The sequence below is a fragment of the Silurus meridionalis genome, chromosome 27 (genome assembly GCF_014805685.1).
Source record: "Silurus meridionalis isolate SWU-2019-XX chromosome 27, ASM1480568v1, whole genome shotgun sequence".
NCBI lineage: Eukaryota > Metazoa > Chordata > Actinopteri > Siluriformes > Siluridae > Silurus > Silurus meridionalis.
In genome coordinates this window covers 3,026,769-3,044,847 of record NC_060910.1, presented here as the reverse complement: position 1 = coordinate 3,044,847, position 18,079 = coordinate 3,026,769, and the positions used below count along the sequence as shown (strand labels likewise).

Below are 18,079 nucleotides of genomic sequence, written 5' to 3'. Positions count from 1 at the left end.
TGTGTGAGTTTAAATTCATAGTTAACTTGTTTTTTTTTTAAATAAATATAAACATCTTTAGACATGAAATTAAATAACCATCACACTGTGCAGTTAAATACAGTTCCTCGTGTTCCTGTGGAGAAGTTCCACCATCTTTAGTTTAGACAGTTGTGCAGATCGTGCCATAAAAACACCAGGATTTGTTTAATTAAACAGGAAATGGTCTTTGTTACCATCTCGAAAAGCGAGTTGAGTAAACACACGGTCACCTTCCTCAAACACACCAAGAACATCATCCATCAGACCACACAGCTGCACCTTCAACTGACTCCGGAACAGGAAGCCATTGTTATGTGAAAACCTGGATACTGGAATTGTAAAGGAGATTTGGGAAGTTTTTTGCTGAACATGCAGCTAATTTTATTTATTTATTTATTTATTTATTTATTTATTTATTTATTTATTTATTTATTTTCTTCACTCTTGGGTGGCTTAATGTTTATTTCTTAATGGAAATACAGGCATTTGAAATGTGAGGGGTTCAAAGTTTTGCACACATTTTACTACATTATGAAAAGAGGAAATATGTGGAAATAAATTTCGATTTTTTCCCCTTTTATTTATTAAAATTTTTTTCGATATGGAAATATATTTTTCTTGTATATTTACATTTATTGCTTGTGTATATACATATATTTATTTGACAATTTTTGATTTTTAGATTTCTTTTTCGTCGTCGTGTGTGTGTGTGTGTGTGTGTGTGTGTGTGTGTGTGTGTGTGTGTATATAATGTTTTATTTAATTTTATATAATCAAGAAATTGAATGTGATATATATATATATATATATATATATATATATATATATATATATATATATATATATATATATATATATAAAAGCACGTTCAATTTCTTGATTATATAAAAATTAAATAAAACATTTTGTATAATGTACAGTATTATATAAAAAAAACTGTACTTTTTTTTACTGTTTACTGTTATTTAAAAATAAAAAATTTTATATATATATATATATATATATATATATATATATATATATATATAAATTTTTATTTTATAAAAAAAAAAAAATTCTGAGAACACTAACCAGGAAAGAGGTTTGTTCTACTGCAATGGTGTTTGGGTGTGTAAATAGAGTTCAATGCGAAAGTCTTTCTTTTTCTTTTTTTTTTTTATCCTTTAAATAACGTTTTCTTGTTTTTGCTGTGGATTATAGTTAGAATTTTTCTTTTTATAAGTATCCTAATAAGTAAATGTTAGCAAAAAAAAAGTGCAAATAAATATTAAACATATAATTAACAGTTTTCACGAGCACCATTTTGGAATTTTTGTGCTTGATTTATCCCTTTTACAATGTGATCGTTCTCTTGGCGCTTTGTGACGTGATTTCCTTTGCAGTTCAGGTCACTTAAGGGCAAAGAGTTTCTGCTCTGTATTTGTTTGCTCGTGTACGTGAACTGAGAAATTTTTTTTCTCTTTTCATCCCAATCAAAAGTTTTCTTGAATTGCCAATAAAGTGCAAATTAAAAGACAAAATCCAAAATAGATGTTTGCTTTCCAGGAAAAGCGTTCGTCTTTTTAATCATCATCTGTTCTTCTGCTGTGTTCTTGTGTTTTAGAAATATCACATTGCATTAAAGAAACATTTGATCAGGTCTTCACCTTAGAGAAATGAAGAGAAAATGAGAAGATTGATAAACATTTGTATACTGTGTGTGTGTGTGTGTGTGTGTGTGTGTGTGTGTGTGTGTGTGTTCAGTGTTTAGCCGCAGGCACTCTGGCAGCTCATGGTCTAAGTGAGAAGTCGCGTTTGAACGGACCGGGTCTGCAGGAGTTCTGTCCCACCATGCTGCAGCAGCTCGACTCTCGGCTGTGTCGGGATGAGCAGAGGCAGGAACCCGAACCGAGCGCCAAGCCGTCCAACGCTGAAGGTAAGAAGAAGAAAACTTTCATTTAGAAATGAATTAAAGTAACGTAGAAATATCATTTCATTGTCCTTTTCTTAATGGTGCTGTTTCCATAAGCGTATTACAGCATTTTACTGACCTGTTTTAACAGCCTAATTTTGGTGTTGTGCTGCTATGGTAACCTTTCATTGTACTGTTTCTATAGCAACATTTTATTGTGTTGCTATGCAATTTTTTTTTTCTGTTGTCCTGTTTCTGTGGTAACATCTTTTATTATTGTGTTGCTATGGTAATCTTTCATTGTTCTGTTTCTATGGCAGTGTTTCATAAACCTGTCCATATCATAAGACGATTGTCATATGCATTATAGAACACACACACAAAGAAATTACCATAGCAACATTTTTTTTCCATTGACCTGTCTCCATGGTAACATTTCAATGTCCTGTTTCTATAGTAACAATTTTTTTTGTGTTGCTGTAACAATTATTAATTGTCCTGTTTTTATGGCAGTGTTTGATTTTCCTGTCGATGTCATAACACTATAACTGTCATATGCCTTATGGTAAAAAATTAAATAATTTAAGCAAATTTTTTTTTTTTTTCATTGAATTGTTTCCATGGTAACATTTCATTGTTCTGTGGTGACATTCAGTCGTTCTGTCCCTGTGGTGAAGTTCCATTGTCTTCTTTCTATCGTAACATCTCATTATCATGGAATTGTCGCAGTGTTTCATTGTTTTGTTTCTATGGCAACGTGTCGTAGTTGTAATGTCAGGCAAAGTTTCATGGAGTAGTTTTCGTTGCTATGAAGAAATGACTTGTACAAACCTGCAGTGACGAATGAAATGTGGACAGATAGATGAAATTTGTATTTTCATAGTTCATTATTATTCAATTTCTGAGGAAGTCCCAGAAAAAAGTACATCATCACGGGAGCCCTTTCACCTTTAACAACTGCGGAGGTTTGGGAATATGCAAATTGCGAGCATTAACCCCCCCAAACCTACGGGTCCCTCCCCATTGTTCAGGTTAACCATTGATGCATGTCCTGTATTTGGGTACAGGCACGTGAAGAGGACACTCAATACCACTCTTCTCTCCCACAGTCAGCACTTAGTCATGCTTACATGAGCAATTTAAAGTTTTTTTTTTTTTAATCTGATAATACTAATATACGAAACGAAAACAACAAATTAAAAAACTAATGTATAAATCCGAAAACAAAATAAACTAGAAAACTAAATAACAATTCCAATAACAAAATGATGACTCAGGAAAAAAATTCCATTCGCAAACTGTGTGGAAAAAAATTACAAATCCAAAAACACGACGACAATTCAAACAAATCGGGAAAAAAGTCAGTTTTGTACTTCTTGGCCACTGCACTAATAGGATGTAAGACAAAATAAAAACGTGTAGTTTGATTATTCATTAATGTGTTTATTTTTAGTTGGAAAAATACTAATTCTAGGTTAGTAGTCTTTATTTCATAAGTTTAATTAACAAGTGATCAGACCCTTTTTTTTTTTTTTTTTTTTTTTTTTACTTTTTTGTTATGTTGCAGTCTGATACTACAATTGTAGAATTTTTTTTTTCCTTCTTAATCCACATCCAGTACCCCATAATGATTCAGAGCCAGTACTTGGTTGAAGCACCGATTACAGCCTCTAGTCTTTTTGGCTTGAAACAAGAAGCTTTGCACACCTGGGTTAGGGGATTTTCGGCAGATCTTCTCAGGCTGGGTCTGGTTGGATGGAAATGTCGGTTGACCGACATTTTTTGCCACACCTTTGTTGTCTTGTCTGTGCGTTAGGATCGTTGTCATGAACCCTCGGCCCAGACTGATGTCCTGAGCACTGTGGAACAGGTTTTTATTGTGGCTATCTCTGTACTTTGATTAGTTCAGCTTTTCCTTTGATCAGCTGCAGAAAAACACCCCTATAGCACGATGCTGCCGCCACCATGCTTCACTGTTGGGATGGGGCCTGGTTTCCTCCAGAAATAATATTTAGAATTGAGGCCAAGCAGTATAATCTTGGTTTTATCAGACCATAGAATCTTCTTCATAGTTTGAGAGTCCTGCAGGTGTTTTTTCTTCCTTTTTTTTTGTGCAAACTTTAAGTGGGCTTTCATGGGTTTTTGCCCTGAGGAGTGGCCTTCTGGAACTTTTTCTTGGTCAGCTTTCTTACTAAGACCCTTCCTCCCCCGACACAGGTAGACTCCAGTCATGGTCACTTCTGTGCATCCCATATTTTAGTTTTTCCTTTTTCATACATTCACAGATATTTCTAGAATTATATTTTCAATTTGTCATAATGAGGTATCGAGTGTAGATTCATGAGAAAGGGAAAAAAAATCTGAACGATTGTAGTATCAGGCTGCAACATCACAACATTGAAAGGGTGACCAGATTCTGAATACTTATTAAACCTGTTTTAGTTCATTTTTAAATAAACATCCTGCAGTTCAAAGTTTGAGAGCTTCTTAGAAAAGTTTACGTATTTTTCCTTTTGTTTTTAAAGCATTTTGGTTACTGGACATTGTGTTGCATATTGTTGTTTTGGGCCATAAATCTAAACTTTTATTTATATATATATATATATATATATATATATATATATATATATATATATATATATATATATATATATATATATATATATATAATCTTTATTTTTAAAACTACTTTTAGCCCTTTTTTTGCATTGTGCTTTATTTTTTTTATTTATTTATTTTTTTTACTATTTACTATTCCTTTTTGTTTTGTTTTTTCCACTATATTTACTTCTTTTACTGTGTAGTAAATATTTAATGAAATTTAGTTTGTCCACCAACAGAAAGTTTATTGTTTTTTTTTTTGAGTTGCGACTTTTTTTTTTTTAACTCTTTAATTTATCAGGTATTTTGTAATGTATATTTTTCCCCCATTATAATTGACTTTTGAAGTGTGTTATAGGTTAATGCAAGAGATCACTGTATAAATAAAACACTATTTCTGAAGGTGGCCTAAGCCCCACCTCCTCACTGTTTGAATTGGCTGCTGAGCGAAGTTGCTCAACTCTGATTGGCTGCCAGCTGAAACAAGTGCTGTGCTGTGTAACTGCAAATGTTCAGGAAGTTTGTCCAGAAGTCATTGTTTAGACACATGTGGTTAAAGATATAAAAAGGGCAGGACTGAAAGGAGACCAAAAACGTGTGCATGTTTTGTGTGGTGGCTGCCGTCTAGACGGATGGAAGAGAATGGAAGGGAATAATTACGTGGGCAGTGTGTGGTCTGAGATTTTAAGAAAAATGGTTGGGTAGAAGTGGGTCAAAAGAAAAAAAAAAAAATGGTCCTCTCCCTGCTGTCAGAAGGTCCTTTCCTTTCTTAGGACGTCGACCAATCGGAGAGAAGGCTGAGCTCACGCAGGCTCATTATTTTCATTCGGGAGGTTTGAGCCCTAAATCTCCCGATGATGTTTCAAAACCTTGGACAGCTCCCCAAAACACCGAAACGGGTCCGAATGAAAGTGAATTAAACTTCGCCCATAATCTACGACTTGACAGAGTTTTACTTTATCACATTTCCAGGATTTCATAGATTCTCCATCTTATCTCCAGTGCAGAAGAGGTGTGTGAAGAGGCAATAGAGTGTAGGGTAACGTGCAGAGTTTCAAATGAAAGAAGAACAGACAGAGATGGAGATGAGGAATGGTGAGGCGATACGATGAAATGGCGACGATTCTGCCTTTCTGAGTCTCATTTCTCACCTAATGTCCATCTTCCACTGGCTTTGCCTTTCTGGGGCGTCTGCCCATCTTTGGGCTTATTCTAATCTGAGAATCATAGCTATTTGGAGGCTCCTGAGCTTCTCTGAGAGTCTAATCATTTGAGGGCTTCTGCCCATCAGGGATTTTTTTCCCTAACCTGAGGGGTTTTCTGTGTCTAGAGACTGTTTTTCTAACTTGGGTACTCTGGCCATCCATGGGCTTCTTCTAAACTGGATTCAGGTTCTTTCTCAGGCACTTCTGCCCATTCTGGGGCTTCTTCCCAGGTTTTTGCATATCTACTGAAGATAAATGTCACATGTTTGTGTTGCTGATTTTTTTTTTTTTTTTTTTTTTTTCTGTGACCCATGTCTAAAGTGTGTGATTTATTGTGTTTTGTGTACGTGTGTGCATCCAGTGTGGGGTTTTGCTGTGCTGAGTGTGACTGTAGTGAGTGCGTTTTCTCTGACCGCTGTGTTTGTGGTGCCGCTGATGAGGACACGCTTCATGCGCAGAGTCCTGGTCTTTTTCATTGCTCTGTCCATCGGGACGCTCTTCTCCACTGCCATCTTCCAGCTGCTGCCGGAGGTCCAGTATATATTCTCTCTCTCTCTCTCTCTCTCTCTCTCTCTCTCTGTCTCTCTCTCATGTGTACACACAGTAACAGAGAGTTTAAAGTTAATCTCGGGCTCCTCATCGCCGGGGTTTTATCACCGGAACTGCAGATCGGTTTATCACACGGGATCAGACGTGACCGGAATCAGAAATGATTCAAACGTGAAATCACTGGAATCGAAAATCACCGGAATCAGAAATAATCAGTGTGACGATGTCCCTGATTTGCTCTCTCTATATATATATATATATATATATATATATATATATATTTACATTTTAATTAATTAAATGAAATTTGTTTGTATAATGATTTGCTTTTGTTTTTAATTATTCACAAATGATAAGCAGTGTGTTTTTGTTTTTATTTGTTTTCCCTTTTTTGGTCTTTTTTTTTTTTTTTTGTCCTTCATTCTTTTGCTTTCTTTTCCATTCTTAACTGTTCTCTTTTTTTTTCTCTTTATTTCTTTTTTTCCTTTTTTCTGATTTGTGACATGGAGCATTATTTAGCAGCAGGTTTGAGCCTTATTTGTGACATGGAGCATTATTTAGCAGCAGGTTTGAGCCTTATTTGTGACATGGAGCATTATTTAGCAGCATGTTTAGACCTTATTTGTGACATGGAGCATTATTTAGCAGCAGGTTTAGACCTTATTTGTGACATGGAGCATTATTTAGCAGCAGGTTTAGACCCTATTTCTGACATGGAGCATTATTTAGCAACAGGTTTAGACCTTATTTTTGACATGGAGCATTATTTGGCAGCTGTTTTTTTCCACACTTTTTTAACTGAGCCCTATTTAGCAGCAGTTGATGTTAATATTGGCACATTCCCAGGCTTGGAGTCATGTTTCGAGCTTGAATGGCTCAGAGATAATTAAGGCATAATTACTAACTGTTTAGTGAAACCTGTAAAAGGTCAATAACAATGCAGAGTTCACATTCATCAAAAAAGGACTTCATTCATTCAGAGCTGATTGGGTTCGAATCGTCTCATTAACACGGGTAATGAAGTGCTGTGTGTTCCTGTGAGACTGATTGAGGAAGTGTAGCCGTGAAGGCGTGTGTGTGTGTTTGGTGGGGGTTTTAAAATGATGGGGTTCGGTATAGCCTGAGGTGTTTTCACATGAGGAATGAGTGAGCGAGTGGAGGCTAGATGTAGCCTGAGGACAGAGGGAAGGGGATTTTCCGTCTGGAAAATACATCCTTTTAAAAAAAAAAAAAAAAAAAAAAATTTGAAAATGTCACTTTTGCACTCGATGTGTGATCTGATCACACCAGATCTTTGGTGTATGGAAATTTTAATCTAACACATTTTTTTTTTCTCCCTCAAGGACTCCACAAAGCACTGAAAAATCTGTAACCACACTAATGAATCCTGATCTTTTTGTTTTGTTTTTTCTCTCTCTCTCTCTCTCTCTCTGTGGATTTTGTGCATGGGTTCAGTGTGGGGTTACGGGTTCGTGTGTGTAACGGTGATCTCGCTGTGTTCGCTGCTCGGCGCCAGCGTGGTGCCCTTCATGAAGAAAACCTGTTACAAACGCCTGCTGCTCTACTTCATAGCTCTGGCCATCGGCACGCTTTATTCCAACGCGCTCTTTCAGCTCATCCCCGAGGTATTTTATTTCCAGCGGTTTTTATTAAAGGAACACGTGACGGTCTTTCAACCTCCATCTCTCTCCACAGCGTTGAATGTGTAGAGGGGTGTGTGTGTGTGTGTGTGTGTGTGTGTGTGTGTGTGTGTGTGTGTGTGTGTGTGTGTGTGTGTGTGTGTGTGTGTGTGTGTGTGTGTGTGTGTGTGTGTGGGGAATAACAATGGACAAGGGAGTACACTATATGGACAGAAGTGTTGGGACACCTGACTTTTCCAGTCATATGACCTGACTTTACTTGTATACCCTTGTAGCGGCATAAATCTCAAATCAGAAAGATCTAGAACATCTTCCCAGAAGAGTGAAAGTTATTATAACAGCAAATGGAGACTGTGAGATGTTGAGAAGAAAAAAAATAAAAACACATGTTAATCTTCCACTCAGGTGTCCACAAACTTTTATCCGTATAGTGTACATCACGTTTTCTTGTATATGGAAAAGGAACGGGAAGCGAATTCCTCAAATCAGGGTCGAATGAAATCGCTGCAATTCGAACTCCTCGTATTTCACCCCCTTTTTTCTTTGGAAATTTGATCCCTATCTAATCAATCCGAGATCTTGTACATTTTTTGGTGTACAAGTGGCGGAATGTAAATAAAAACAAACATTACGTTCTGAAGACATTCTTCCTCCTGCCTACTGCTTATCAAAATCTAGATCCTGATCGGTCAGGTGTGCGGTATTGCGACATGCTTCTCCGTAACCGAGGCCGATCCGATTCGCCTATTACGATGCAGTGCGATTCGATTCAATAGAAAATAAATATGGTGCTCTGTATAGTTCACTTTTATTAAATAAAACCAGTCGCTCTTTTTCTGTTGTGTCTGGAGGAAGTTACAGCTCTACCTCTGCCATGTTAATCTGTATTCTAGGTGACTCTCAGGACACGTAGTGTCGCGATACGTCATGTTCACGTAGCAGCGGCGGTGCTGAGAGAACGAGCTCGTGAAACTGTTTAGAGAGGAGAAATCGATCTACATATCAGATATTGATCACAAATTATTGCCCACTTTCTAAATAATAAGTATTTTTTTTTTTTTGGTCTATTAAACTGGAATTGAGAGAAAATTGAAAGACTGGGAAAAAAGCCTCTTTCTCAGATGTTCCACAGCATTACGTTTCTAAAAGCGTATAATATTTAGCTCGTAAAATGAATAAAAACATCGGAATCATGGGCGAATCGCTGGCGTGCAAGAGGAATAAAACACTGCCTGACATGCCGTTAAAACAAGAAAAACGCTCAACGCACTGGCTCCAGTTTTAAACAGGATTTTTGTTCTGTTCTTTTCTCAGTGCAGGGAAACGTCTCTGTTGTCCATCGTAATCGACTTCACTCTGCAGATGCTGTAGACTGAGATGACGGTTGAAAAATGTTGTTGTTTTCCTTTAATCTGTGTTTATGCTGAAATGATGTGTACGAGAGAAACGGAATTAAGACGCTGAAGTTCAATACCAAGAGCTTATATTTTTTGTTAGCAAACGTTTTCTCGGTTCATCACAGCAGGATAAACATTTTACATCTAAACTAAAAATTTTACGTAGAATTTTTTTTTTAATATTAATGTTTTTAAATTTAAACCCAGTGCTGATGTCCAGGATTTTCCCACCAAGTTCTATAGAGTCAAAAAGCGTAAAACGGAAATGGTTTTCAACTCGAATATTTTCCAAGAATCTTTCATCGTTTTCTCAAATATTTTTTAAAAATAATTATTTTTTTTTTTTTCTCTCGTCTATTTCTGATTGCGTCTGATTTTGAATCGAAATTTGACACACAAAATAAAAAAAATGGATAAAAATTCCGATAAAATTCCTGATTTCTCGGAGTCATTTGAATCTGCATGTTCTAATCAGACGGAGTGGGGAAAACCTGCGGAGGAAGGAGCTGTTTAGTCTTCATCTCTCATCTCTTCCCTGTGAATCTTGGAATTCTGGAGATAAAAGAAAAAAAACTAATCTTTAAAATTCATAAATAATCCAAGATTTTGAAGGGATTGGCTGAGAGCTGGAATTTCTGTTTTATTTAAAAGATGCAAAAATGCTAACGCAGTCTGATTGGTTGCTACCAGCTTCTATTCGACATTAGCTGCGTTAGCACGTTTGGTCAAGACATTTCTTTAAACGTTCTTGGTTTGGTGTGTTGAATAGATAATGTACCATATTTTCTTGACTCTAAATGGTGAATAAATTCCCTACTCTATCTCTCTCATTATTTATATGATGTTAAGTTTCATAAGAAAATACACTGAATCCTTATTGTCAAGAAAATATAGTGTACATCTTTATACTCTCATGTAACACACTAATATACTGGAATTGTATAGTATATAGTTGAATGTGTATATATTGTTGCTTACTCTCATTAAGCTACAGAAAAAAAAAGGAAAGGAATTTTGTAACTGTTAAACGAACACTGTTCAAATGTAGTAAATCTTGGATTTGCGCTGGAGCTATGAGGCCGAGGTGGCGAACAAGTGATGGAGGCTTATAGAGACCAGTTAATCATCGTGCCAACTGCAGGTCCAACCCATTACACACTTGCCTACACATTGCCTTTTTATTAACTAGCAGCGTAAATCATACCCTAGTCCTAATCCTGATTGGTTTTCTGGCCATTCCTGCACACTTCTGAATGGAATTTTGGCCAATCCCGCATGATCCTGAAGGAATACTGACAAACCTGATTAGCTATCCTGAATAAAATTCTGGCCAATATTCCACATTTATGAATGGAGTTTTGGTCAATCCTGCAGGATCCTGCAAGAATACTGACAAAACCTGACCCTAATTCATAATGGAATTCTGGTCAACCCTGCATGCTCCTGAATGGAATTCTAACCAATCCTGGACGCTACTGAAGAATACTGCAAACTCAAGCCCTTATCCCGAATGGAATTCTGGTCAGCCCTGTGCACTTCTGAATGGAATTCAGGTCAGCCCTGCATGTTCCTGAATGGAATTCTGGTCAGCCCTGTGCACTTCTGAATGGAAGTCTGGTCAGCCCTGCATGTTCCTGAATGGAATTCTGTCCAATCCTGCACGCTTTTGAAGAAAACTGCAAACTCAAGCCCTTATCCTGAATGGAATTCTGGTCAAATCTGTATAGTCTTTAACGAAATTATGGTCAAGAATTTTCACTTTCGGCCATTTGAGAGTAAAAAAACATTCCACAATGTTTTTTTGTTGGTTGTTACTGGATCCCAGTCCAGCTGCCCAGTTCTACACAAAACTCCACCAAACCAAACGGAGAAAAGGGTGTGATCATTTAGGCACTAGTGCAGAATGCAAACTGGTTGCTATATACTTCTCTTTCCTTCTAACTTCTTTAGCCTTGTAGCTCCAGTGTGAAACCTAAAATAGCAAACTTGGTTGGCTGGTGGATTATATTGAGGGATAAAACAGATAAAATCATGACTATTCTGTTATCGGTCAGACTCCAGTCCTGTATCTCAGTCCAGCAACATCTCAGTCACGCACTAGAACCACTTCTAGCAAATGAGCTGAGGAACATGAAACCCTTCATGATCTCATCCTGTTCAATATAACCCACATATAAGGGTTTCCTCAAGGGAATCCTAAACGATCCCAGGTTTAAGAGGTTCTACTCGGAAACTTTGGAATCTTTTAGGGTTCAAGTAGAACTCTAAAGGTTGACTTATAGAGGAAGAAGTGTGAAGTACTAACACCCAGATGGTGTGCTAGAAGCCCTCAGAAATGATTTGGACATTTTTTAGAGAAAGGGTTCTTCAGCGGTTTTGGGTTCTTGGAAAGGGAACTCCTCAGATCTAGTTGGTTTGCAAAGAACCTTTTCAAAGTTCTGCTAACAGAACCTAAATGATGCTACTTGGGTTCTTTTTAGAGCTTTGAAAGTTTCCATCTTAGGAACAAACGGAGAACAAACTGACCGTAAGATTTGTTTTTACTTCTTGGTGAGCATCGCATTCCACATTTAGTCCCCTTTTTCTCTTTTATAATAACTGCCACTCTTCTGGGAAGATGTTCCACTAGATTTGAGTGTCCTTTTGGAGATAAGTGGAGATTCACTCAGCCAAAGGGTGCTAGCAAAGGCAGGAACTGGAAGGTAGGTGAGGTCAGGAGGCCTTGGGGGGGGGAATCAGGGTTCCAATTCATATAGTAGGAGATCTTCCACGTCCATCCAACCCATGTAAAGCATATCTTCATGGAGCTGGCGTTGTCATGCTGGAACAAGTTTGGGCCTCCAGCTTTGTGGTAAAAGTTTGGGAAAGAAACACACAAAAAGTATGCCAATACTTTAGTGTATATTTTCACCTGGAAGTGCATCCATACCATGCGAATGGAGATGTAGCCCTGGAGTCTGACATGCCTGTGTTAGCCATAGCTAGGCAGCTTCGCTAATAACAGTGTATATCGTGCGTGTTTGGTTTCTTCCGATGTGAACTGACTGTTTGTGTGCAGGCGTTCGGTTTCAACCCCATGGAGTCGTACTACGTGTCCAAATCCGCAGTGGTCTTCGGAGGCTTCTATCTGTTCTTCTTTACGGAAAAAGTCCTCAAGATGATTCTCAAACCCAAACACAGGGTGAGTGTGCAAGTGATACAAAAAACACCTACATTTAATGAGCAGTTAAACAAAAATGCAAAAAAATACACAAGAAATTAGGCAAGAATATTGATAATGATGATGATGATGATGATAAATACTCAATATATACCACACCTGTTAAATATTTGGAAACGCACCCGTTAAATATTTGGAAACACCTGGTCTTTTATGGGTTTTGAGGGACTCTGATGTTCCTTTCGTTTCTTTGCGACAAACTCTGTAATGAAACGGTATGAAGATTTGCTTTGAACAAACAAATCTATAAATATCCAGATGTTCCACTTTATTTTAATTAGAAAATCACCCGTTAGCATGAAGAACAGCTTTACACACTCTCAGCATCCGGAAACTTCATTTCTCCAAACATTCAGCTGAAATTCTTTTAATTTAAAGTTTGGACTTTAAGAATTTTTTATTTTATTTTATGTTTATTTTTTTATTAGGATCAATACTATTAGTAATTTTTTACTATTTTTTTTAATAAAAATATTTGTATTTAATTATTATTAGAAAACAAACTCTATACTATTAATATTTGAGTATATATCAACATAATATGCTTAACATTTGCATATGTATTTTTTTACATGAATAAATAATATGAAGTTTGGACTTAGACTTTTATTTACAAATTATAAATATATTTTTTATGTTTTTTTAAAGTAGGATCAATAAAATGCAAATTTTTACGATCATTTTGTTTATGCGAAAAGGGTCTAGGCTTAAATTTTTATTATTATTATTATTATAACTTTTATATTGTTAATATTTTAGTCTAAAGAATATAAACATCACAATTATATGCCTATGGAGTGCATGTGTGTGTATGTATACATGTATATTTATTATATAATATATATAAATACATACATATTATAATTGATTTTGAAATTGTTAAATTTTTTTAGTATTAATCAAATAATTGAAATTTTTTTTTGTAAGCAAAAGAGATGGAATTATCTTTATTATAACAAAACCTATATACTGTTCATATTCACATCACAATAAAATGCTTAGGGTGTATATGTAGGCATATGTATTTTAACTATTTTTATCTAATGTTTTTTATTTTTAGGATTCATAATTTTTCATAATATTTTCAGCTTTTTGTCCCGTGTGTGTGTGTGTGTGTGTGTGTGTGTGTGTGTGTGTGTGTGTGTGTGTGTGTGTGTGTGTGTGTGTGTGTGTGTGTGTGTGTGTGTTAAAACCACAGCACTGGGTGTGAATCAGACGGTGAATCTCTGTGCAGCTGTGTAACCTGTTTAACAGGAGAGTGTAAAAGAAATAAAGTGCAGTGTGTCAGGAATGTTTGCTCCGAGTCGGTGTAATGAAGATCGTTACGTTTTCTTCCACCCACTGGGATGTAATCGCATTTCCCAATTGAGTTTTTTACTAATTAAACAAAACTCTCTCCTCCGTCTGCTTTTTATTTCTTTATGACTTAAATAAAAACCCGGGCGCTACATATTTATCAGAGTTCTACCTTTACACACTAGATTTTTTGGGGTTGATATTCCTGGTATGTCGCAGCCTTCAGGAGCGAAGACGTCACCAGGGCACGTCAAAAATTACAAAAGCTTTTAGGCAGGTTCATTCAGACGAACAAAGCAGGAAAAAGAGCAGCTTTCTGTGAATCAGAAGAACACGACTGGCATTTCATGTATGATACAGTGTGTGGGAATAGACGCCTCGAACCACAGACGTGACGGGGCATTCAATCATTAAATGACACGTTAAATATGGAGTCTAATCGAAGAACAGAAATTATAATGCAGGTGTTGTATTGTAAGGTACAGACGTGACTGTTAATCTGCTTTATATGGAATCTGGCATTGATACAGATAGTAACTGATGAAAAACCGTTTTTTCTGTTGTGTGTACAGGAAGTTACAGCTCTACCTCTGCCATGTTAATCTGTATTCTATGTGACTCTCAGGACACGCCTCGGTCTCCGTAGTGTTGATGCGGCGGTGCCGAGAGATTTGATTTACATATTAAATATTGCTCATAAATTATCGATCACTTTTCTAAATAATAAAAGTGTAGCACATCTACCAATAATTACATATGAATAAATTCGTCGTTTGCCGACGTGAATATAAAGAAAAAAAAAAGCGATACATCGTGAAACAAATGCTTGTATCCAATGCAGATGTTTTTACATCGATGCATCATGAAGTGAATCATAGAATCCCTGATATTTATATGCATGTGTATGATATGTGGAGGGCCATCAGGGCCAGCAAGGGAATATTAACTCCATTCATTCTCGCTGTATGAGACTCCTGTCTGTTATAATGCGTTTCGCTATAATATTGACTTCTATAGCCGTGGCGTCATAATGATGGTATTAAGAGCTGGATTGATTTTGCCACCTATCTATATGACAGACATTATATACTTAAATAAAGACGTGCCCATACAGACATTACATGTGGAAATACAGTCGGACTTGGACAGTTCAGACGTCACACATGGACGACTGATAATACAAGTGGGACTCATAATAGTGCTGACAGTCTTTTTTTTTAATTAGAAGTAGTAGAATGGATAGAGTGGAGGGTGTGCTGGATACATAGAGTTGTTGAATGTCCTGATAAGTCACTGATTAGTCATTTGTCATTTAAAGACACACCATGTAATGCATGTAATGACCGACCAAACATGCAGCTCGATCCTGGAATCCTGGTTTTGCAGTTGACATTATAGTTTCGCATTTTCTTCCCACCTTAGCTGGTGTTTCGTTCTAGTATAGTGCATAGTTGAAACACGCTCCCCCTAGTGGTCAGTAGGAAACGCTACACTGACCTTTAGAAGCAACCTGTAGTTATTCATGCGTCTCATCTTTCAATTCTCTCTCTCTCTCTCTCTCTCTCTCTCTCTCTCTCTCTCTCCTTTGCACTCTTGCTTGCTCTTTTTTCTTTTTTCTCTCTTGTTAATCTTTTTTCTCTCTTATGCTTAAAATTTCTCATTCTCCTCCTTTCTCTATTGCTTTTTCTTTTCCTTGCTTTTTCTTGAACTCGTTTTCTGTCTTTTGCTTGCTTTTTTCAACTCTAATGGTCTCACCTTCTCTTATTTGTTTTCTGTTCTCTCTCTCTTGTCCTATCTTTCTCTCTCCCTCTGTTGCTCAGGGAGAACACGGTCACAGTCATTTGCCCGTGGGAAGCCGTGATATGGAGGACGGAGTGATGGAGAAGCTGCAGAACGGAGAGTCAGGAGGAGCAGTGTCCTTGCCTCGAGTTGACGGAGAGATCAGGGAGGACGATAAAATGCTGAGTGCCGGACAAGCGGCGCAGGTGAGGACGCCGTAATCCTATGGAGAACGATGACACAGACATGCTTTCTCTCTCTCCGTCTCACTCCTGTGTGCTCTCTCTCTCTCTCTCGCTCTCTCTGCAGGACTCTCAGGGAGGGTGTTACTGGTTAAAGGGTCAAGCGTACTCTGATATCGGCACCCTGGCGTGGATGATCACCCTCAGTGACGGACTCCATAACTTTATAGACGGTTTGGCCATCGGGGCTTCGTTCACGGCATCTGTGTTTCAGGGAATCAGTACATCAGTGGCCATCCTGTGTGAGGAGTTTCCCCATGAACTGGGTGAGACACACACACACACACACACACACACACACACACACACACACACACACACACACACACACTTCCTCCCCCATATCTCTCTCTTTCTCTCTCTCTCTGTCATAAGTGACCTTATAAACCAAAAGCTCATATTGAATTTACAATATATTGAATTTAGTTGCTTTGAATTCAGTATTTTTTTGCAGCTCTTCATCACTGTGATGCTCCTCTGCTCCTGAGGTCGTGCCTTTTCCACTTTTTCGCACTAACAGCGTGACTGATGAGCTTTCATTTCCTAAAGTTTCACAACAACAATTCAGTCCAGTTTAATTCAGCTCTGGTTAATTAGTTAATGAGTTCAGTATTGTAATTAATATCAACACTCTGCTACTATGTCTCAGGACTACAGGTTGCCTTTAATCGTCTCTCACTGCACACCTCAGCATGATAAATCTGTAATGAATGGATGGTTGGTGCCACCCAGATGAGGATGGGTTCCATTTTCAGTCTGGTTCCTCTCAAGGTTTCTTCCTCACATCATCTCAGGGAGTTTTTCCTCCACAGTCATCACTTATAAAATTGTTTTATTACCACTTTATCTCTATAAAGCTGCTTCAGGACAACGTCTATCGTTTAAAGGGAGCCACAAATAAAAATTAAATGAATTCAATTCGCTTTTCATTCTTCTGTGCAAATTAGTAACAGCAAAGATTAGACGTAACCGCATAGAAGCTTGGAGTGTGTGTGCGGCGTGTAGGTTCACCCACCGTGTGTGTGACCAGAGAAAACTCTCTGCTTATAAAGTTCTGATGTGCAGTAGAACAGACCACTAAACTGCATCCATTATTCACATAGAGTTTATATAATACCTCAAAATCTCCCTTTCTGCTCTCGTCCTTGTCTCACAGGTGACTTTGTGATCCTACTGAACGCAGGAATGAGCATCCAGCAGGCTCTGTTCTTCAACTTCCTGTCCGCGTGCTGCTGTTATTTAGGAATGGGATTCGGGATACTGGCGGGAAACCAATTCTCGCCGAACTGGATCTTCGCCCTGGCAGGAGGCATGTTCCTCTACATCGCCCTGGCTGACATGGTGAGATCGGGTTCCGTCCTCCAGATAAATAAAACATTAACTGTTCAGACCTGATGAATTACTAATAATATATACTACTAATTATTTATCTCATTATACTCTAATTGTATGAAACCGTAGATTCGATACAGGCAAGCCAGTGGTATGATTTCTGGTTCATGTTCTTGACCTGCTGAAACATACACACAGACTCCAGTGACTTCAACAGCATTATTGTCATAGTCATTTTTTTTTTTTTTTTACATTGCGCATATCTAATAATGAGGTAGACTATATATATATATATTTAGATTAGCAAAGATGCTTTGGATTTGTAAAAAGGCTAATGTAGCTAGCTATGTAAAGAAATTAAATTAAAATGTATTTAGGCCACGCCTCCTTTCTAATCCAGTGAGAAAATGGAGCTCAGATCGTTTTCTCTCTGTGGCATTTTCTTTTGTGTGTATTTCTAAAGATCATTGGTGGACAGTAACTTCAGTACAATTTAAAGTCAAAGTCTGTTTTAAAGTTCTGATCGGCGCTTGGTGTATCTACTGATTACCAACATGCAGTTCAACATCAAGCAGAACATTTACAGAGGAATAAATGATGAAGAAACTCCAGACTCGAACTCACCACAACACGTGACCTTATTTATATATATTTTTTAAGTAGTCAAAAAGAAGGTTTTGGACTCATAAATAAATCAGTGTTTGAGTCAATAATATCATTCTATTAATAGATCAGAATGTGACTCTAGATCAGAGTCACATTTGAGTCTTTTCACATAAACTGAGGTGATTTAAAGAAGAGTCTTGTGATTTAAAAAATGATAATAGGAACATTATAGTTATAATAAATCATAGTATTTTGGATACTTAAGTACATTTGGATACTTTCGTTTGTACTTTTACTCAA

The 18,079-nt window shown here is 37.1% G+C and overlaps 1 protein-coding gene across 1 annotated transcript in view; it reads left to right on the top strand.

The window, feature by feature from the left end:
* The window catches only part of slc39a14 (solute carrier family 39 member 14), a 28,562-nt gene that overhangs the window by 9,841 nt on the left and 642 nt on the right, over positions 1-18,079 (top strand). Inside the window, 6 exon segments of the mRNA XM_046841627.1 lie at positions 1,765-1,936; positions 7,723-7,892; positions 12,363-12,485; positions 15,641-15,805; positions 15,909-16,107; positions 16,998-17,182. Of these exon segments, the coding sequence (XP_046697583.1) occupies positions 1,765-1,936; positions 7,723-7,892; positions 12,363-12,485; positions 15,641-15,805; positions 15,909-16,107; positions 16,998-17,182 (1,014 nt within the window).